Genomic DNA, 21,344 nt, shown 5'->3' on the forward strand with positions numbered 1-21,344 from the left:
CTGTGTAGGGGCCCTGTGCAAGACCCTGCTTCCAGCTTGAAGGTAATTTTCAACATTTGTGCTCTGAAGGGAAACCAAAAAAGTAGTAGAAAAAAAGAAGAAAATAACTAAATGTCCCTTTGATTGCGCTGATGTGTAATGTTTGTATTGATGAAAAACGTGATGAAACAAAAAGTCATCAGATACATTGCCGTTTTATCCAAACTTTAATTTTTCAAAAATCAATTAAAACAAAAGGCTTTCCATGACTTTCAGGCCCATGTTGTAAATCGTCCACTCCTGCGCACCAGATGTTACAGCAAAGCAGACTGTGTGAGTGTGTAAGTGTGTGTGTGTGTGAGTGTGTGCGTGCATGTGTGCATGCATGTGTGCATTTCCAGACAAAACAGTGAAAGGAGAAAAAAATACGCCATGTCGGTGGAGCACATATTCTTCAGGCCTCCTGAACAGGTCCAGCCTGAGAACATCACTTTCACAGATTGGAGTTCTGGCAGCAACGTGCTAATCACACTGGCAGCTTCCGACAGCAGGAGCGGCGCGGAGAAGAGGCGAGAGGAGAGGAGGGGAGAGGAGAGGAGGGGAGAGGGGCGGAGAGGAGGGGAGCGGAGACGAGACGAGACGAGGAGAGGAGGGAGAGAGGAGAGGAAAGGAGGGGAGCATAGAGGAGGGGAGCGGAGCGGAGGGAAAGTAGAGGAGAGGAGGGGAGAGGAGAAGAGAGGAGCGGCGCAAAGAGGAGAGGAGAGGAGACGAGGGGAGGGGAGAGGAGCGGAGAGGAGAGAAGAGAAGAGGGGGAGAGGAAGCGAGGGGAAGTAGAGGAGAGGAGGGATCCAGGTCCTCCTCATGCCTCAATGGTTATTCAGTCTGCACATGTTGCATTGAGGAGTAAAGAAACTATGAAAGATGATGGATTCAGAAGACATGCACATGTTGCATTGAGGAGTGCAGAAACTATGAAAGAAAGAAAGAGTCAGAACACACGCACATGTTGCACTCTGACCCTGTTGAGAGTAGACACTATGAAAGAAAGAAAGAAAGAAAGAAAGAAAGAAAGAAAGAAAGAAAGAAAGAAAGAAAGAAAGAAAGAAAGAAAGAAAGAAAGAAAGAAAGAAAGAAAGTTGGATGACACGCACATGTTGCACTGTCGAGTGCAGACACTATGAAATAAAGAGTCACAGCACATTCACAAAGTTGTTTTACTTAACACAACCCGTTATGAATTAGCTGCAGAATGGCACCAACCAAGTCATAATGTATTACTAAAGGCCCTGTGCACTGTCATAGTGGATTTGTACTTTGGTACTTAAGTTTTTTCACTGACTGTTACAACGTCCCAGTGGCGGGACGGTGTCTGGTACGTTACCTCACTCGGCGGCCATCTTGGCGATGCATTGGGGAGCCATTTTGGATTCGTAAGACCAGATGCTCGGAGTTAAAGGAGAAATCCGAGGGTAAAATGGCTTAAATAGTGTTAAAACATGATGCTGAGGGCTAACTCTGTCCACATACCTCAACTCCATTCGTGCCCTGCATTCAGAATTCCATGAGCTAGTTGAAATTTGGCTTCTGCTGTAATGGGGCGGCATCGAATTAGCCATCGCAATAAATCTCTATTTTCCACCCATTCATGATGCTCAAAGTTGCTCAAAACTTTCTGTCGTGTCGTGGGGACGTTGACATGTAAAACGAAGCAACAACAAAAACGTAGCGTGGCCTATGGGGTTTTTGCATTAATAACCCTATTAAAAATGAATTGCACAATCAATTACTACATGCACCCTGATTAGGCCATTAGGCCAGGTTCACACACACACAAACCCCAGCTGTTCTCAAAATAGATAGGGTAGGAGCGCCCTCTGTAGGACGAAGGAGAGAGCAGCTGGTGAGAAGCAAAAAAAACTTCCATGATGTCATCCTCACAAAGACATAAACAAAATAAATAAAGGAACAAACAAACAAACAAAAAAACATGTAAACAAAGTTTGAGTTCATGAGTTCATTTGTTCACTACAAGTCCACTCCTTGGATACATCCTGAATGACAGCACAGAATCTACAATGTATCCCTCCCCAGGTGCTACGGTTAATGTTCACAGGAGAATCCAGTACGTTCCAAAAGGCGGCATCCACCCCTAGCATCAATAATGACCATCACTGGTGTCACTGTGAGTCGTGAGTGCCACCATTAGATTCATCTTGAGTGTAGTGAGTGAGTGCCATCATGAATGTTGTCATTGATACAGCAGCTGTATCAGGGGGCTCGAGGGGAGAGGATGAGAGACGGGGGAGAGGTACGGAGAGTGAGAGAGAGGGAGGGAGAGTGTCACTGTGACTCGCGAGTTATATTGTGAGGAGAGTAGAGGAGAGAGAGAGAGAAAGAGAGAGAGAGAGAGAGAGAGAGAGAGAGAGAGAGAGAGAAACAGAGAGAGAGAGAAACAGAGAGAAGGAGGGTGTCACTGTGACTATTGAGCGCCATTGTGGCTGTCATCGTTGACCGGGTTATGAAGCAGCTTGTAGCAGGGGGCTGAAGGAGAGTAGACAGAGAGGGATGATATGAGACAGAGGGAGAGAGGAAGGGAGAGTGTCACTGTGACTCCTGAGTTATATTGTGAACAGGTCTGTAGTACTCAAATCCGGACTTGGTGGCTGGAGGAGAGTAGAGGAGGAGAGAGAGAGAGAATGAGAGAGAGAGAGAGAGAGAGAGAGAGAGAGAGAGAGAGAGAGAGAGAGAGAGAGAGAGAGAGAGAGAGAGAGAGAGAGAGAGAGAGAGCGCGCGCGCGCGCGAGAGAGTGAGCGAGAGCGAGAGAAAAGGAGGGAGAGTGTCACTATGTCTCGTGGGTGTCATCGTGGGTGTCATCGTTGAGTGGGTTGTGGAGAAGCTGCAGCAGGGGGCTGTCTGTGGGGACCAGGTGCTGGGGGGCTCGTGACCTCGCGTCCCTCTGGGTCTGCAGCGCAGGGCAGTGCTGGAGGAGCAGCTCACATACCTCCCCATGGCACCCTGCAGCTGCCTGGAGAGGGGGAGAGGAGAGACAGTGGAGGAGGAGAGAATGAGAGGGAGGGGAAGGAGGAGATAAAGCGGAGGAGGAGAGAGGGGAGGTGAAGAGAGAGAGAGAGAAAGAGAGAAAGAGGCAGAGAGGATGGGAGAGAGAGGAAGTGGAGAGGAGAGGGGGATGGGAGAGGGGGGAGGAAGAGGAGAGAGAGAGAGGGGGAGAGGGGGAGACAGTGGAGGAGGAGAGAATGGAAGAGGAAAGAGAGAGAGAGGAGGGGGGAGGAAGAAGGAGAGAAAGAGTACAGGAAAGTGGAGGAGGAGAGAGGGGAGGTGGAGAGAGAGAAAGAAAGAGGCAGAGTGTGGGGATGGGAGAGAGAGAAAGTGGAGAGGAGAGGGCAAGAGAATGGAAGAGGAGAGAGAGAGGGAGGGAAAGAGGAGAGAAAGAGTAGGGAAAAGGGGGAAGGTGGAGAGAGAGGAGAGAGGGGGTGGGAGGGAGAGAGAGAGGGATACAAGAGATCAGATACAAGAGCTTTAATGTCATATGCTTCATTATTTGAATTTGTGAGTAATGAACAGTTATTTTGTTCATAAAAAGTCCCCAAAAAGGTATTTCAGAAAAATGTAGATGTTGAGAAGAAATAAGGAAAGAGGAAAAAATCCTGGTATGGCTCTATGGCATTTCAAGGCAGTTGAGCATCCCTGTAAAATCAACGCTGTGTGTGTGTGTGTGTGTGTGTGTGTGTGTGTGTCTGTGTGTGTGTGTGTGTGTGTGAGTGTGTGTGTGTGTGTGTGTGTGTGTGTGTGTGTGTGTGTGTGTGTGTGTGTGTGTGTCTGTGTGGGTGTGTGCGACTTGTCGTTGTTATCACATCTGTGTGTGTGTGTGTGTGTGTGTGTGTGTGTGTGTGTGTGTGTGTGTGTGTGTGTGTGTGTGTGTGTGTTTGAGAGAGAGAGAGAGTGAGTGAGTGAGTGAGAGAGAGAGAGAGAGAGAGAGAGAGAGAGAGAGAGAGAGAGTGAGAGAGAGAGAGAAAGTGAGAGATCAACATTCTTGCTGCATCACCTAGACAGGCTTAGTGCCTTTAGCGCCAAACTTGTGCATAGCAGTGGTATCGTTGTTATCACAGGTCTCTGTGTGTGTGTCTGTGTGTGTGTGTGTGTGTGTGTATGTATGTATGATATCAGTGTATTTGCTGTGTCACCCAGCCCTTGTGCCTGCACTGTAGTAGCTTCATTCTAACCTTGTGCAAAGCGGTGGCCCCGTCGTCGTCGCAGGTCTGTGGGTTGGCACGGGACTTGAGCAGCAGCTGGACGACGGCCTGGTGCCCGCAGTAGGCTGCCCGGTGGAGCGGCGTGGCACCGCCACGTGTCTGCGGATTGGCACAGGCGCCGTGACTCAGAAGCAGCTCGCACACCGCCAAGTGCCCTCCTCGACTGGCGTAGTGCTGACAGGACAGAGAGGTGGAAGAGAGGGAGGGTGAAAAAAAAGGTAGTAGGCTTTTCTGTTGGTTCTTATAATGGCTACTGCAATCACTTGGTGCAACAACAGACACAGCGCACAGCACACTGTGGCCCGACAGTTATAGTGCCAACAGGACAGAGGAGATGAAAGAGGAAGGTGAAAGAGGAAGGTGAAAAAAGTATTGGTGGCTATTCTACTGGTCAATGCAATCATTTGGCATAACACAGCACACAGTGCCTTGCCTGGCATAATGCTGGCAGGAAAACACAAGATAGGGGGAGAGAGAGAGCGAGGGGGGGGGTAGCGCGCGCGTGAGAGAGAGATAGAAGTAGAGATAGATAGAGATAGAGAGAGCTAGAGAGAGAGAGAGAGAGAGAATATTGACACAAAAGAGTTGCACTTTCTTTGAGTATTTGTGTATTGGGTTGTTGACGTGACGCCTTGTTTTTTCGTAACATTGGTTAAAAACCTACAAAACTGTTTCATATTAGTCTTAGATGAGAAGAAACATTTTTGTTAAAATTTATGTAAAGGTTTATATGTCAAATATCCTGCGGTGTGACTGTAACATTAATGAAACCTGGAATATAATATATATAAATTAACCAACAACATTTTGAATAATGTATGAAGCATTTGGCATGATTGCATAAATATTAACTTTATATTAAGATATGTGAATGTGAAAAAAACTCAAGACAGTAATATTAACTACATGCCTATGTGTTGATGCAGGACACATTTCCCCAAAAATGGCAAAAAATAAGGCGAAATTCCACGGACCACTAAGTGCTTTATTTTTTCTATTTTTTTTTTCTAATTTCTTGCATCATTTTTTCAGGAATTGGAAAAACGTTTTTTTTCTTAAAGGTCAACCACCCTACTACATAGTAAATGAAACAAGGTAGGCTATTATTTCAAGGTAGACCCAGCTAACCTACCAAAGCAGTGTAGCCAGCGTTGTCTCTGGCGTCAGGATGGGTTCCTTTCTGGAGCAAAGACTTGACACGTACCAAATCTCCATCTAAAGCCGCAGACCAAATGCCTGTTGGGAATCATTGCAAAATAGCTTAGATGTAATCACAGTTACAAAGAAACTGACATGAGAAAAGTTAATGTCAGCACTAAATGTCCAATGCCCAGTCTCCATACCTACCTCTTTCAAAGTCCATCTCGTCTAAAGTTTGGTGTGCGCTGGGCACAGTCCGGTGTTGACAGCATGAACATGCTCCTTCTTGGGTGGACATTCTGCCATCAATAGAAGATCAACCTAGCAGCTCTTGGTTAGAAAACATTCATGCAGTAGCAAATAGATGAAACGAGTTTTAAGAGTAATTTAGATCGAGGTCTATTGTGAATTTAATAAACCACAAGGAATATGTGTCTCAATTCAATGTTAATATGTTTACTACTCCAGTGGCCAAGTGCACCTTTCCAATGTATTGCATGGTGTTGGCCAAGCAGTGAATAATGTGAAAGAAAAGAAAGCAGCTGCATGGGCAAAACATGACATCTGCACAAACTATTTAGTATTGTATCCGACAGCGAACGGATGTGTTAAACAAAGCAGAACATTTAAAGTTGACATTTTAAACACTTGTGTTGTTGTTTTTTTACCTGGCAATTTGTAAACGTGAAGGCAGTGACAACGTTTGGAACAGGAGTTTCCTAATTGTAAACACTTGCCAAAGTAAAAGTTTATTGCGGCAGCCTAGCCTAGCTTTGTTAATTCAAAGCACCGATTTACTGCGTCAATGTGGATTGAAATTCAATATAAAACAATACTACTGAATTCTTACAAATATATTCGATGAACAAGATACACCATTTGTTTAATACGCTTAATAAACGAGACACAAGGTAAGACTCTTATTTGGTTGACACAAGACAAACTTTAAGGAGTGCTTGGTGTCACCAGCTTCACAAAGGTCTCTGTCTGCGCCTCAACTACGCCATCTATTGGAGTGAATTTTATAATTTGACAGTAAAAGGTCAGAACTTGATGTCACACACATACGATGTAAACGGTACAGTAGTAGGACTAGAAAAACCCCAAAACGTGCAACACTTTTGTTTGCATAATAGCAGCCAGTCTACCTTCCATGCAATTCCAAAAGGAGACCAGAATGTTCAGCAACTATAAAATGCAGAACATGGACTACTTTAGTCATGAGAGCATTGTTTGATCTGGCTTGCCCATGTGTATATATAGCCTAGAAACTTAAATTTCTTTCAGGATCAATTAGGTACCTCTACTAATTATGCTATACAGCCTAGGGTGAACAACAATCAATACCAGCATTTTGGGATTAACATTTTGAGTAACGAGCAAGGATGAAGAGTGAACCACAAGTTATGAAGCATTTGTTTTTATTTGCACACAACGGTCTATGGCACACTGTCAACAGATTGTCCATACATTACTACTGTATATTGGAGTTTCATAGTCATGCAGCTAGAATGTCCATCTGTAACTGCATAGCATGATAAAAGCATATGAAAAATATTAGTTGCAGGACGACTGCACAGTGGATGTCACATAACCGAATCTGGATTTAACATTACAGTTTTATAAAATATAATATTAAACTGTGCATTACGAATCTCCTTTCACATTCTGTAAGGCCTAAGTGAAGAATAAGAAACTAGTCAGAAGTCTCGATGAGGTGCAATAGTCATGGGTCATGGCAACATGATTTTTGGGCAGGATGACTTTTGAAACTGCTTTTCAACTCAAAACTCAATATGGAATGTAAGTGCCAAATGTCAATTTTAGCTCGAATGTCAGCACATGGTGTTTCATACAACATTCTTCAGAAGCACGGCCATGTGTCAAAGGAAGCTCTGTATTACTACCAAGAACACCTGCAATTTCTATTGTCCCTCAAGACACTTTGTGAAGCTTGGAAGTGAAGTGCAATGTAACAATGTAACCCTTTTTGCAATGCCCCCATGACACAGCTGAACAGCCTTGTGGATTACACAATGCATCCACCCTTCAGGTGTGAGCATGAATTCACAGGTGTCCTGTCCCAAGTCTGGGGTGCATTTCTCGAAGCCATAGTTGCGAAGTACGTTAGCTACTTTGTTGTTTGCAATGCAGTTTCCCATTGGCAACCACCCAAGATGCTAACCGGCTAACAACTACGCTTTTGAGAAACGCACCCCTGATGCCGATACGGTCAGTCCGAAACACAAGACGGCTTCCCAAAACATGCGCTAGTTATTGTCCTTCATCCACTGCTCTATCCACTGTGTGATCTGGTCTACGTTCCTCTCCATGTCCTCGGGCTCGTTGCTGGGCAGCTGGTGAACGATCTCTGGCTTGTAAGCTTCCATAGCCTCCTCATAGATGGTCTGGAAGATCTCACACTGGATGTTGTCCTGGAGCTTCTTGCCCGTGTAGCCCCTGGCAAAGAGAGAGTGGCTTTCATTAGTGTGCAACACTGGAGTGAGTGTGTGTGTGTGTGTGTGTGTGTTGCCTGTATCTGCTGGCAAACAATTATTTTCTTTAAATTGTCTGTGTGTGTGTGTGTGTGTGTGTGTGTGTGTGTGTCGCGCCTCATGCAGTACAAGTACCGTACATAGTGTCTTGTAAAAAAAAAGGGGAAAAAAAAACACTTTTAACTTGTCCCACCACATTCTTCTCGAAATCAAGGGACAATACTTCCTTAAGTATTCAAAGACTACAGCCCGACTGGAAGAGAATTTAAGAGAGCGCCTAAATCTCCCCCTTCTGGGCACATCATGGGGCCGGAGAAGTACAAATAAATAAACAAGTTTTAAAAAATGAATGCGCTAAGCCCCCCACATTTGGGCTTGCATGTCCAGGGGCACCCAGGTTTGAATCCAGCTTGGGTAATTTCCCAAGCCTACCCAACCCTCTCTCTCCGCATTCACTTCCTGTCACTCTTCACTTCTATCCAAAATAAAGGCCCAAAAAGCCAAATATATATATTAACAAAAAAAGTATTCTACCTCCTGACACTCACCTGCTTTCCAAGCGGTTGTACAGATTGGTGTTGTCAGTGCGCAGAACGAAGACGATGTCAAACCATCTTTCAGGGAAGAAGTCACAGCCGTGGTAGTCCACAATCACTCCTCCATCAGTCATCTTGTCCTCCAGCTCATCCACCACCTGCACTCAACACCAACATCAAAATTACTTTTAATATACATTTTTTTATTATATTTTAATAGACTTTCTCTACTTATGTATTTGTTTTGATTGTAAATTGTCCTTGGGTATTTTGAAAGGCGCTCAAAAATAAAATGTATTATTATTATTATTATTATTATTATTATTATTATTATTATTATTATTATTATTAGTGCTGAAGAGGATTGGTATGCAATATGGTTCGCAAGGCATATCCAGTAGATCATATACATCATATAGTAAATCCCATAAAAATCAGTGTGTCTCAGACTTTCGGACCACCACCAACAACATGGAGTCAATTGTTTAGGTCTTCATGGTGCCTTTTTGGGGGCAGATTGCAGAAGTTAACTACTGAACTTGTGTCACTTCCAGCTTGTAGCAGACATGACCTACAAGCATTGAACTACAACCAATAAGCAATTTAAAACCACAGAGACATATACCCAACAACATAGGGACTTGAAATGTGTAAACTCCACATTCACAGAGAGAAAAAATATAAACAGTCATAATTCTTTTGTATTCCTGTAGTACAGGGGTGGACAATGATTCTGGTTTAAGGGCCTCCTTGGGTGTAGAATATTGACCGAAGGGCCAGACATCACAGGTAACTAGCCCGTCTCAATAAGAAATAGTGTATGCTGACATAACTTGTCAGCTTTGCCATTCTTGTATATTATAAGGAAATGTGTTTAGATGTAGCCTATGCATTCTTAAGAGTTGGTGACTGTATGAATTTGGATTTAAAAGTTGCTCCACGGGCCACATGAAATGTCTCAGCGGGCCGCATGTGGCCCCCGGGCCTGAGTTTGCCCACCTCTGCTGTAGCGCATTACTGTACGCTGTACGTGTGTGCATGACATGACATTTTGATCTTCTTTGCGATGAATAGAACATTCTACTCTATCCACAAACACAAACACACAACTTGGTATTGAGTGAAGCACTAGCCTCCTGTAAAATGTGAAAACCAAGGGCATGATGCTTACCCTGTCTTCATCCAACACTGGGCACTGATATTCATCATCAAATCCATCAAACAGTTGCCCTGCAGATAAAGAGACACCAATTACTTTACACAGCATTTTCACTATGGTTTGGTAGTGTAAAATATGTCCGAATGTCTAATGTGCTTAAGAAAATAGACATTCCAGCATGCTTACCTTCTTGTGCCAGGTCCCCAACATTGATGTAGGCTAGCCCTGTTCTCTGAGCAAGCTCTTTTCCTAAAGTGGTTTTACCAACTCCAGGAGTGCCTGCAGGGAAAGTACAAAAAGTACAAACATATTCCTCAATCAAACAGTCTCCACGGCATTTTTCACATTATCATAACAGAACTCACGAGACAAACCCATCTAAACTGGTGAGGAAAAGCAAGACATTAAGGCTATATTTTTGAATAGTTGTGGTTGTAGACAGATTATGTAATGCTTGAAATGCGCAATCAAACGAAAACATGGAATTACTTGAATGCTACAGCAACTAGGGAAAACCCGGACAAAGTAGTACAGGTTGTGACCATAGGATTGTGCCTGACTGCAATTTGAAAACCTGACATAGCATGTAAACATGTGTGTACCAACTTCAAAGAACCGCCTCGCCTCGCCACCTCTTACCTGTCAGTAGAATGTTTGGTCTTTTCATTATTTTCATTCTAGATGTTGCTGTTTTGATATGTTACAGCAAGGCCTGCTTGCTACGAGAAAAATAAAAAGATGAGCCTTTTCGGAGATAAATAACACCAACAGTGACAAATTTCACATCCAATCCACAAAAAAACGTGCTCCACTTGAATGTGCTTGGACGTTCTACTACGTCATATATATGCGACAAAATAACGAATGTGCGTCGCCGTTTTAAAGGGGCATTCCCAATTTCAAAAGAGTTGTTGGTTGTCAAGTTGTTGTTTTGTTCAGTTCTGAGGTGTATTTGGAGGTAAGTTAATTGTTTTTCACTTCTACCCATATGTTATTATAAAGTTGACTAGTTCCCACAAGTTAAATGTGCGCTAGTTTTGGTCATAGATAGGGGCACCAGATGTTAGCTACCGTTACCTTGGCTGTGCAAGTTCTGTGATTAGATCTGCTTTCGCATTTCGCGAGTTTTTGATCTTGAGCTGAAAGCAACGTTAGTATATCGTGTTTTTGTCTTGGTTGTTTATCGATGCCACTTAGTGTTTAACGGTTAACTTGTATTGCCCCGTTAGCACTGCAATGTTTACAAGAGCATGTTGCAGGCGCTGACCTGACCTGACCATACTTTAAAACTACCGGTGGCAAACACATCCGAATATGGACTGGCTGTCCTGTCTGAATTGGTCTAGTTGTCTTTTCTGAACAAGCTCACATTGTTTAAACAGAGCTTAATTTATTTCTGCAACGGAAATGTGAACATTAACGCTTTTGCACTTGCAATATCTAGCCCTTTAAATGCAACATGAATATGACGTATGCTCTGTTTGAAATCTGTCAGTTTTTCTTTCTTGACACTGCAACATTATCATCATTAGGGAACCACCCGGCCAGCATTGATTCGTCACAGTTGGTTTTATCATTTTATCCTAGCCTTTGACATCAGACTGAATATTTTGGATGGAAGAAATTGAGGCTGAATATGTCAAAACTGTCTCTGGGAGGGACTGCATCCTCTGGTAAAGTAAGTTGTCCCCACTCCACATCAAGACCATTTCGTCTCACACTGTAAGTTTGATGATGCCTTATTCTATTACTTGGTTGTATAATAACAAACTAACTCTCAAATCCTGTGAATTCACACTTGTCCAGTTGAACAGTTGGGTACAGCCATCGTTTGGTGGCCTAATTGATAACTCTGGTCTGAGCAACTGCTCCTTGAAGAAAGGACAGCGCAGGACGGGAGAGGGCAAAGGGAAGGGGAAGGGGCAGGCAGCGGGCAGTGAGTCCAGCAGTGGCAAGCGTCCCTCAAAGAAGAGGAGGGCCGACAGTGAGGCCTCTGAGTTTCGGTCACTCAGTCAGGAGCTACTGACCTCTGATCATCAGGATGAGCCATGGGTGGATAAACACCGGCCGTGCTCTCAGGTGAGGATCTGTTTACTAGTTTTAGCTTATAAAGGATAACTCGAGCCAATTTCAACATGCCGTTGTAATGCTCATATTACCCTGGACTTGTCAGTACCTGAGATTTGTATTTTTTTTTCTTCCTTTTCCGATATCCTGGTCATTGTAATGGGGTCAGGTGTTTGTTTACATTTCAAAAAAACATTTTTTTAAATTATTCTCAAAAACATCCAAAAGGTTATGTAAAATCAGCAGACAGCTAGCAAACAGCAATACCTTTTGGGAAGATATTTGGAGTGTCCTATGTTAACATTTTTTAAAAATGTAAACAAAATCTGCCCCCATTAGAATAGCTCGTATCTCTGAAAGGGCTGAGCCAAAAAAAAATGCAGCATCACCGGGTACTGACAAGTCAAGGGTTGCATGAGAGCAATACAACAGCATAGTGAAATTGGCAGGAGTGCTCCTTTAATATCTTTTTTTTGGGTCAAATTCCAAGCTGAAGAGTACTTCATTGTTAAACATCTATCTATGTAACAGTCACTCAAGATCAAAGTTATATGTCATTTCTGTACAATAATTAAAAAGTTATGCTTACAAAATAGTTTCAAGTCGTCTTTTAAATTGCAATGGGGTTAAAACCTCTTCTTGATTCACTGTATTGGTTTCTCTGCATGGGCTACAGAATAATAATATTGATTTATAATAATGTTTGTGTTTTTCTATCTTTGTCGTTCTCTGGTCTTCCTATGAACTTTAGGCCGAACTGGCTGTCCACAAGAAGAAGGTCGAGGAGGTTGAAAACTGGATCACATTTCATTTAGATTCTAAAAACACAAGCAAGGTTTGTATGCTTAGCCTTCCCTAAATTTTACCTGTTTGTAGAGGAGAATAAAATAAAATGAAACATTTATACATCAAATACATACACAGACCAAGTAGAATTGTGTGGTGCTATGGGCAAAAAACATTGGGGCAGTGCAAGTGCAATGTTGTATACCCGCACTGGCATGTACAGTATGTATGGCTGTTGATCAATTTGTGGTGCTGCACCACAGAATGGGCTATGCATGGGAAACACTGCATGGATTGCTTTCTTTATCTACATATTGTACATCATACATAAATACTGTACACTAAATACACACATTACTTTACATTACACTACATTACATTGTATTTGGCAGACACGTTTTTTTTTACCCAAGCGATTTACAATCGAGGGCAAAATCATATTGGCAGTCATGGGTAAGCGGTTAGGGCGTCAGACTTGTAGCCCAAAGGTTGCCGGTTCGACTACCGACCCGCCAGGCTGGTGGGGGGAGTAATTAACCAGTGCTCTCCCATATCCTCCTCCATGACTGAGGTACCCTGAGCATGGTACCGCCCCGCTGCACTGCTCCCTTGGGGCGCCATTGGAGGCTGGCCCCTTGCACGGGTGAGACATAAATGCAATTTCGTTGTGTGCAGTGTGCAGTGAACACTTGAGTGCTGTGTCACAATGACAATGAGAGTTGGAATTTCCCAGTTGGGCTTTTACTTTCACTTTCGGCTTTCACTTTATAATCATATCACTAGCAGATACAAAGTGCACAGGAAGTATACAGAACAAGACTTGCAGATGCAAAATAGGGTTAGTTTTTGTTCATTTTAAGTAGAGCACACACACCTACACATCATGTTAAAGAGTCTGCAAGCATTGTGAATAAGGTGTCTTTGCATTTCACAGCAGGGTGCCACAATTCTTCTTCTGACTGGCCCATCAGGATGTGGGAAAACGGCCACAGTTCAAGTGCTGGCCCAAGAACTGAACTACCGGGTCCAAGAGTGGACCAACCCGTCCACCGTCTCAGAGTTCCGCAATGATGACTCTTTCAGGGAAACCTTCGACCCACGTAAGACCACTTGTGTCTCATTTGAATAACACTAGTCTATTATATACCGTTTATCATTTGGACTCTTGAATACAGATAGAATACATTTTAATTAAGGTATTGTGATTGCCATGTGCTTTCCCATCTTGTGCATTTTACAGTCCAACAGCTGAATTAATCCTCGGTTCAGAATTTCAAAAACCTATCACAAACATGATCTGAACAAACAGCTTTGAATCAACTTGTGGTAATGAGCACGCAAGACAAGGGCTCAAATCAGCTTTTCAGCGAAGTTGCCGTTAGAGGGAAATTGTGGAAGATTTCTTTCAGTTTACTTTCTGAACTCGAGAGTGACACCTTTGCTTTCCAGACATCACCAAAAATGACTTAAAGGTGCACTGTGTAATATTTTTAGATGTCCATTTCCAGAATTCATGCTGCCCATTCACAAATGTTACCTGTTTAACAGATATTTACCACCACCATCAAATTCTAAGTATTTAATATGACTGGGAAAATAGCACTTTTCATACATAAAAAGGGGGATCTTCTCCATGGTCCGCCATTTTCAATTTCTGGAAATGGAAATTTTTAGCTGCAAAACTCACTATACTTTGGTTTGGAATATTTAGTAAATATTCATGCAATGATCAAAATTGGCAGTAGACGGCACAGTTTCGATGAGCATCATGGATGCAATACCTACTCTCTCCACAATTTTACACAGTGCACCTTTTAACTTGGTTTCCTCAACAGATTCGAGGTTTAATGGTTTCCAAGGCACATCACAAACAGGAGCATTTCAAGAGTTCCTGGTCAGGGCCAACAAGTACAACCGTCTGCAGATGAGTGGAGACAATATGGACACCGATAGAAAAGTCATCCTAGTGGAGGTAATATTTACATCAAATAACAGGAAGACAAATCAATTGATTGATAAGTGATGATAATTTATGAATTATTAATGCAAATTACACCCATAATTCTTAACTTTCAAATAATCAGATAATTCAGGTAATTATGTACACTTGAGTAGTGTTGTGGGGAGCTGCAAAGGGATTGTCTTTAGTTTTTACTTTCCACAGCTTAAAGATTTACCTTCTCTAATCAATTTTAATTCTTTTTCAGGACTTCCCAAACCAATTCTACAGGAACCCAGGATGCTTACATGATATCCTTAGGTAAGATATTATGCCCTTTAAGTGCAAGTCATTGAGATAATGTACTGTCATCGGTGCATGGATATTGATTTTGAAAATATCTTCCATTGGAAAGAATGTTTTTAAAAAGAACAGATTTATTGTAATATTTCAACACGCTATTATTATTTTTTTACAAACTGCATCCGTTGTATCCATCCACACATGCCATCCTGCATGTACAACAAGAAGCCATCTTAATTGACCAGCTAAAACGGTTGATCTCTGTGCTTCAAAAATGATGTCTTATGATTGATTTCAACAGGCGTTTTGTGAAGACGGGCCGGTGTCCGCTAGTGTTTATCGTGTCTGACAGCCTGAGTGGTGATCGAGGCTCTAGACTGCTCTTTCCCAGAGAGGTGCAGGAGGAGCTGAACATCACCAACGTCAGGTGAGAGGCCATCTTTACTCTTCTCATTAGGTGCTAACACGTTACATGCTTTCCCTGACTTGTCTGTTTGTGGGTGTATTGGTGTGCACTGCGGTGAACTGGGCACACTCTTGTACACATGTGTTGTGTATGCTGCCATACTGTATTATTGGCCTTTGAGAATCACTGCTTTCTTTCCTGGACAGCCGGTCACTTCTTCTCTGATTGCTATTGCCCGTGTCTTCTTTGTTTCAGCTTTAACCCTGTGGCCCCAACAAGCCTGATGAAAGTCCTTAGCCGCATTGCGACCTTGGAAGCAGGAAAGGTCAGACCTAGTCCAGGATTTTTTGGATTTTTTTTTTTATTCATTTTTTAAAATTTGAGACATGGTTTTAACCCGTGGATTGTGTGTGTGTGTGGCGGGGGGATGGGGGGTGGGCAGAATGGCAGTGTCTACTTAATATAATGTAAATATATTACTGTGTGTGTGTGTGTGTGTGTGTGTGTGTGTGTGTGTGTGTGTGTGTGTGTGTGTGTGTGTGTGTGTGTGTGTGTGTGTGTGTGTGTGTGTGTGTGTGTGTGTGTGTGTGGTTTGTAGAGCGGGGGCAGGATTTCCGTGCCTGATAAAGCCTCTCTGGACCTCCTGTGCACGGGCAGCTCGGGTGACATCCGCAGTGCCATCAACAGCCTACAGTTCTCTTCCCTTACTGGTAAGCATTCATCACTATCCCAGCTGCCACAGCCATGGGAATGAAGATGATGTAAAAGGCATGTAGTAACAGTAGTAGTAGTAGGAGTAGTAGTAGGAGGAGTAGGAGGAGGAGGGGAACTGGCAGGGTGTTTCCCTTTTGAACTGGGGTGTGTTTCTCGACAGCGTCGTTGTTTAGCAACTTACTTGGTTGCAATGCAATTTCCAATTGGCAACCTACTAAGTTGCTAACTGGTTAACAATGATGTTTTCGAGAAACTGGGCCCTCTATCCATTGCTTGCATACCACTCTTTGGAGAAGAGCCTAACCCTACTTTGCATCTGCACTTGTTGTTTTGTATATTCCTGTGCACTTTGTTTCTGCTAGTGCTGTTGGCTATGGTTATGTCCTCGATTGTTAGTCGCTTTGGCTGAAAAGTGTCTACCAAATGCAATGTAATGTAAATTTAAAATGTAATGACGGCAGACCTCTCTCTGGAGAAGAGCCTGTGGGCTGCCAAGAAGGGGAAATCTGTGGTGGCGCCCCCCAAGAAGGCAGCGGGGAGCAAGGCCAAGGTCAGGAGTCGCTCCTCCAGGAGTACGGATGCCCAGGAGGAGAGCCAGGCCATCGGGGGCAAAGACGCCTCCCTGTTCCTCTTCAGGGCACTGGGCAGGATCCTTTACTGCAAACGTAAGCTGGGACAGGACAAGGGAGGCCAGGGTCAAGTCGGCTTTGTTGTCAGTTTTTTCATATGTACAGATCATACAAGGAAATTGAAATTTACATTCATTCACGGGGGCCAGATCCTAGCTTCCTGGCTTTCAGTGTTGGTAAATATCTATATAATTAATACAATTTTGTTTTTTAAATGTATTTTATTATGATTTAAGTAGCTTTTTAGCCTGACATTTCAAATCTGGTCTTTGATTAATGTCTTACTTCATATTCACAAAGTTTTAGTCCATTTTTTGACAGAGGTGGGCGTGCTCTCCATTGATTTGCATTGACTGAAGGTGCCGTTTCCCAGTGGTGTCGCGAATTGCTGTCACCTCTAGTCTAATGTTCTACCTCTATGATTATAACCCTTTGTATGGTGGAATTCATACAACATGCAGCTCAAACTCAAAGTGATTCAAATGTGTCCTAAATGTTTTGTCTTGGTTTTCAGGTGAGGTGTTTGAGCCCTCAGAAGAACCAAAGCTACCTGAGCACTTATCAGAACACAGGAGGGACAAACTACTAGTCGACCCTGAGGTACCCGCGTTTACTTAAAGAGTATGCCACTATTTTGGGGCTGAATACGGTTAAAATGGTGGCAAAAAGGCTAAAAGGCAGAATGCGCCATCTTGTGTTATATATGTCTATGCATGCACATTAAGCACATAGTGTATTTAAAGGGGTATGTCAATATTTTGGGGCTTAATACAGTTAAAATCGTTGCCCTGGGTTTATAAAGGTGGTAAAGTGTCTTATTTTTCATGATGGGTGTTGTCTTGTTTTAAGGAGGGAGTAAGTATCAAGCTAGTGAGAGTCAATGGATCACACATGCTACAGTGATCCATTGACTTTCACTAGCTTGGCTGCATACTCCCTCTTTTAACTTGTCTTGAAGCAAGACAGCGCCTAAGATGAAAAACAAGACATTTTACCACCTTTATAAACCCTGGCCAACGATTTTAACGGTATTAAGCCCGAAAATAGTGGCATACCCCTTTTAAATACAGTATGTGCTCAATATGCATGCATAGATAGATATATATATAACACAAGATGGCGCATTCTGCCTTTTAGCCTCAGTTGCCACCATCTTGGCACAGGTTCCTATATTTTTCTCACCATGGACAAAGATGTTGTTTTGACGACATCTACAGGATAATTAACATACCCTGTAGGAATTTTACCATTTATTTGTCAATGGATGATGAAAGGGAAGATTTTTGCTCAGTCAATCCACACCCATGGCAGTTGGCACTGTATGTGAGTCAAGATCATGATTAATAATGAGGTAATATCTTTAGAAGTAACTAATTATTGTTATTTTTCTCCTGTTTTGTAGCTGGTTGTTGAGCGGTCGCATATGTCCGGGGAGTTCTTCAGCCTGTACCTGCAGCAGAACTATGTGGACTTCTTTTCGGACGTGGACGACGTGGCGCGGGCCAGCGAATACCTGTCTGATGCCGACTTCCTCACCGCAGAGTGGACTGTGAGTCTACCCTCAGGTCAACTCTGCTACTAGTTAACCCACTGACTTGAGTCTGTGGAACTACATAGTAATCTGTTTAAGTTAACCAGTTTACCAGTTCAGGGGTTTAGCCGGAGCCAATGGAGTGTGTACACACAGAATTCCCAAACAAGGGCTTCAGTTGGTTGCTCTCCCTGATGGAACGTTAAAGGCAGAGTCTTTCACCGCTTTTGCCTGTCTCTGGTCCGTTCAGTCCAGGTGGGATTCTGCTACTTTTTAACGGTTTTACTGCTGGCAATCTGATCGTACAGTAGAGTAGAGTCAGTGTATTGATCTCTAGGAGGGAAATGAAGGTGTTTAGAAGCTTACAAACAAATACACATAATGCCCCACATAAACATTTCAAAACACACCTATAGACAACACGCACTAACACGGGTCAAAGTCAAGGGTTGGGGAAAAAAAAGTATCCCCTTAATGGACGCTGTACCACCAGTGGCATGCTGTAATAGCCTTTGAAAAGTACCATAGTACTACAATACTACTGCGTGACAGGGATAGAGTAATGGGATTTAATTTTATTCCACAGGTGTTATCCATCTTATTATCTACACATATAGGCTATTTATTCTTTATTGTGTTGACTGTGATGTGTGTTTGTCTTGTTTTTCCTTGTGCCACCACCAAAGCAAATTTTCCATTTCATGTAAGTTTAATGGACAATAAAGAACTCTTAAGTCTAAGTCTACTATGACAGTGCACAGGGCCTTCAGTAATGCACTACGACTTGGTCATTGCCATTCAGGTAACATCACATTTATAACACTTTGTCTTAACGGGTTATGTATCTGGTGATGTTAAATGTGTTGCAGCATCGCTCCACCATGCTGGGGTACGGCTCATCGGTGGCCACCCGGGGCCTGATCCACTCCAACTCCGCCAGGGCCAGAGCAGATTGCCACACCAACGTGGGCTTCAGGCCCCTGCACAAACCTCACTGGCTCCTCGTCAACAAAAAGGTGGGGGATTCGATACGATGTAACTTTATTGTCAGTTTGCACTGAAATTAATGTTGCATCCCTGAGTAAGACTCGTTTAAGACAGGACATACACTTAACATCACAAGACTATTGCACATGTGCCATGCTCCACATACAGAAGCACTGACAGATTATTGACGATGGGTAAATGAAGATTATTAAAGCGATACTGTACCCTTTTTGGAAATTGGCTAATATCACCGCTCTCCTTCAGTTAAATTAATTGAGTTTTTCCTTTCTCCTGCACTTCCTGATGTTCTCTGAATCTGGCAGTGCAAATGTTACCTCCAAAATGACAATTAACATTGAATCCTATGGGCCCAGCTAATTGCTAGCTGGAACCAAAGGGTTCAATGTTAAATTGTTCAATCATTTAACTCAAGGGGAGGTGTAAAATAAGGTTACCGTATTTCCAAAAATGGTACAGTATCACAAAATTACACTACCTTACACCTAGCACACAACTGTCTCCAAAGCCCTGGAGAGGTCCTGGAACGGATCCAAATTCCTTCTTCTGGTGTGGAATTGGAAAACTGTGACCTTCTGATATAGTAAAACATACTGGACCACAAGTGTCACTGTGGTTAACCAACATTGGGGATGGTCACCTGTGTTTATGCATCACATGGTGAATTTTGTATGACATTGCACTTTTTGTTCCTTTGCCCTTGCCGTAGTACCGGGAGAACTGCCAGGCGGCTCAGTCGCTGTTCATAAGCTTCTGCCTTACACCTGTCGGACTGCAGACAGAACTCGTGCCGTACCTCAACAAACTCAACAACCCATTGAGGAACCCAGGTAATGGCACCAGTACTCACTGTGCTTACTCACTCACACACTGTGCTCACTGACTGACTGTGCACGCACTTAATACTCACTCACTCACTCACTCACTGACTGATTGACTGTTCTCTCTCTCTGTCTCTGTCTCTGTCTCTGTCTCTGTCTCTCTCTCTCTCTCTGTGTTAACCAAATAGTTAACAAAAGTAAAAGTGTCATCATAGACCACTATGTTGTGGGTGTACTGTACTCTTAAACCCCTGTCCTCTTCCATCTTTCCATCACAGCCCAAATCGCCTTTCTTCAGGACGTTGGACACCTCCCTCTTAGGAAATTCCCCGGCAGGTATGGATTAAATACTTTTTTCTTTTCAATATGAGACATTTACTGAGTCTATCAGTGTTACTAGTGTGTTATTAGTTACACTGTATATCGATTAAAATGGATGTTGATTTTACATAGTGGTACAGTAGCAGTTGCAGTCCTGTGCTAGCAGTCAGAGTCGCGTCTGTCTGTATTCCAAGTGGTACTGATTCAATTCCCGACACAGACATGTGGGTGGGGAGAGTGAATGGCCAGTAAATGCCATCGCCACAATGCTCCCCTTGGAGTGCCTGTCAGTTTCCTATAATTAGACAACGCTACAACAAATGCATGTGGTGTTCCTTCGTCCAGGTTGAAACTGGAGGCTCTGAGTGATAAAGACCCCGGGCGGCTAGATGACGACACAGATACAGAAGACCAACCCAGTGACGCGCCCCTCGCAAAGGAGAGTATTGATCCAGCGTCATCAGGGGCTGGGGCTGAGGCTGAGGCTACCCCAACCCCATCCTGCAGTCAGGAAGCTGGGGCAGACATGCCCATGAGCCAGCCTCAACCCACCAACTCCGAAACCCTGCTGGACGAAGAGGATCTGAACATAGAGGAGTATGACAGTGACTGAGTAACCTTGAGACGATGTTGGACTGATGTTCTTGAAACGTGTTTGAAAAGAGACAAATCCAGACGAATGGGTTTGGTTTTCTTCACCCATCACTGCCCGTGATTTTTGTTTTAACGACGGTAATAATATCACTTGGGTTTTTCTTTGTAATATTTATTGTTGTATTGTGTGTTGTTCCTGTTCGTACTACATACAGTGGAGAGAAACGTTACCATGAACCAGATGTGTGGATTCTGGATGTTGATGGTAGTACAGAGAATGCTTGGAATCTCCTCCTATGTGAAATATTTATGTTTTTTTTTATTTTCAGAACATTTGTGTGAATGTTGTCTGAGCTACCTTTTTCCAGGATGTGTACAAATGTGAAACTCTTTGTATATTTGTATGTGCTGCAAGGACTTTTCCCCTCCTTGTCCACTAATACATATTTAAATAGTGAAAGCATCATACCTGTAGCAGGAAGTGGATTTGTAATTTGAATACCAGACATTTGTTACCATAGCTAAAAGCCATGGTTCGGCTTAATAAAAAGAGAAGAGGAAAAGTTTTACTTTTGCCCTTTTTGTGTGTTGCCATGTACTGTATCTGTGTGTATGGTCTGGAGAAGGTGTTTTTTGTTCTTCGGCAGT

The 21,344-nt window shown here is 43.1% G+C and overlaps 3 protein-coding genes across 4 annotated transcripts; 1 reads left to right on the plus strand and 2 right to left on the minus strand.

Moving 5' to 3' along the window:
• Window positions 1-2,538: 2,538 nt before the first annotated feature.
• On the minus strand, window positions 2,539-5,786 carry ankrd39 (ankyrin repeat domain 39). The gene is made up of 4 exons (XM_063194508.1): window positions 5,598-5,786; window positions 5,383-5,486; window positions 4,221-4,424; window positions 2,539-3,004 (listed from the first exon to the last, which is right to left on the minus strand). Exons 1-4 carry the CDS (start codon window positions 5,686-5,688, stop codon window positions 2,822-2,824), a joined length of 582 nt encoding a protein of 193 aa, XP_063050578.1. The 5' UTR covers window positions 5,689-5,786; the 3' UTR covers window positions 2,539-2,821.
• Window positions 5,787-6,794: 1,008 nt separating this feature from the next.
• On the minus strand, window positions 6,795-10,412 carry ak6 (adenylate kinase 6). The gene is made up of 5 exons (XM_063195460.1): window positions 10,220-10,412; window positions 9,767-9,859; window positions 9,593-9,651; window positions 8,434-8,579; window positions 6,795-7,850 (listed from the first exon to the last, which is right to left on the minus strand). Exons 1-5 carry the CDS (start codon window positions 10,254-10,256, stop codon window positions 7,661-7,663), a joined length of 525 nt encoding a protein of 174 aa, XP_063051530.1. The 5' UTR covers window positions 10,257-10,412; the 3' UTR covers window positions 6,795-7,660.
• A 40-nt stretch (window positions 10,413-10,452) lies between these two features.
• Window positions 10,453-21,263, plus strand: rad17 (RAD17 checkpoint clamp loader component). 2 transcript variants are annotated; one of them, XM_063195459.1, is made up of 17 exons: window positions 10,453-10,538; window positions 11,168-11,258; window positions 11,387-11,659; window positions 12,399-12,482; window positions 13,368-13,533; window positions 14,269-14,405; window positions 14,641-14,693; window positions 14,977-15,102; window positions 15,337-15,406; window positions 15,680-15,791; window positions 16,257-16,460; window positions 16,939-17,024; window positions 17,827-17,973; window positions 18,825-18,971; window positions 19,670-19,790; window positions 20,060-20,117; window positions 20,448-21,263. In XM_063195459.1, the coding sequence occupies exons 2-17, from the start codon at window positions 11,217-11,219 to the stop codon at window positions 20,713-20,715; spliced, it is 2,094 nt and encodes a 697-aa protein (XP_063051529.1). In that variant the 5' UTR covers window positions 10,453-10,538; window positions 11,168-11,216; the 3' UTR covers window positions 20,716-21,263. The 2 variants fall into 2 exon arrangements, with proteins under 2 accessions (XP_063051529.1, XP_063051528.1); XM_063195458.1 differs by having other exon boundaries at window positions 10,487-10,538; window positions 11,113-11,258.
• The last annotated feature ends 81 nt before the right edge of the window (window positions 21,264-21,344 follow it).

The sequence above is a fragment of the Engraulis encrasicolus genome, chromosome 3 (assembly GCF_034702125.1).
Source record: "Engraulis encrasicolus isolate BLACKSEA-1 chromosome 3, IST_EnEncr_1.0, whole genome shotgun sequence".
NCBI lineage: Eukaryota > Metazoa > Chordata > Actinopteri > Clupeiformes > Engraulidae > Engraulis > Engraulis encrasicolus.

What these genes read in the sequence shown, in the direction of transcription:
- ankrd39 (XM_063194508.1), bottom strand. Translation starts at nt 5,688, where the DNA reads ATGTCCACCCAAGAAGGAGCATGTTCATGCTGTCAACACCGGACTGTG. An exon ending in CGAGATGGACTTTGAAAGAG is followed by an intron (nt 5,487 to 5,597) that starts GTAGGTATGGAG and finishes GATTCCCAACAG; the next exon opens with GCATTTGGTCTGCGGCTTTA. An exon ending in ACGCTGGCTACACTGCTTTG is followed by an intron (nt 4,425 to 5,382) that starts GTAGGTTAGCTG and finishes CTGTCCTGTCAG; the next exon opens with CACTACGCCAGTCGAGGAGG.
- ak6 (XM_063195460.1), bottom strand. Translation starts at nt 10,256, where the DNA reads ATGAAAATAATGAAAAGACCAAACATTCTACTGACAG. An exon ending in ACCAAACATTCTACTGACAG is followed by an intron (nt 9,860 to 10,219) that starts GTAAGAGGTGGC and finishes CTTTCCCTGCAG; the next exon opens with GCACTCCTGGAGTTGGTAAA. An exon ending in CAGTGTTGGATGAAGACAGG is followed by an intron (nt 8,580 to 9,592) that starts GTAAGCATCATG and finishes TGTTGAGTGCAG; the next exon opens with GTGGTGGATGAGCTGGAGGA.
- rad17 (XM_063195459.1), top strand. Translation starts at nt 11,217, where the DNA reads ATGTCAAAACTGTCTCTGGGAGGGACTGCATCCTCTGGTAAA. An exon ending in CAGGATCCTTTACTGCAAAC is followed by an intron (nt 16,461 to 16,938) that starts GTAAGCTGGGAC and finishes CTTGGTTTTCAG; the next exon opens with GTGAGGTGTTTGAGCCCTCA. An exon ending in AACTACTAGTCGACCCTGAG is followed by an intron (nt 17,025 to 17,826) that starts GTACCCGCGTTT and finishes CCTGTTTTGTAG; the next exon opens with CTGGTTGTTGAGCGGTCGCA.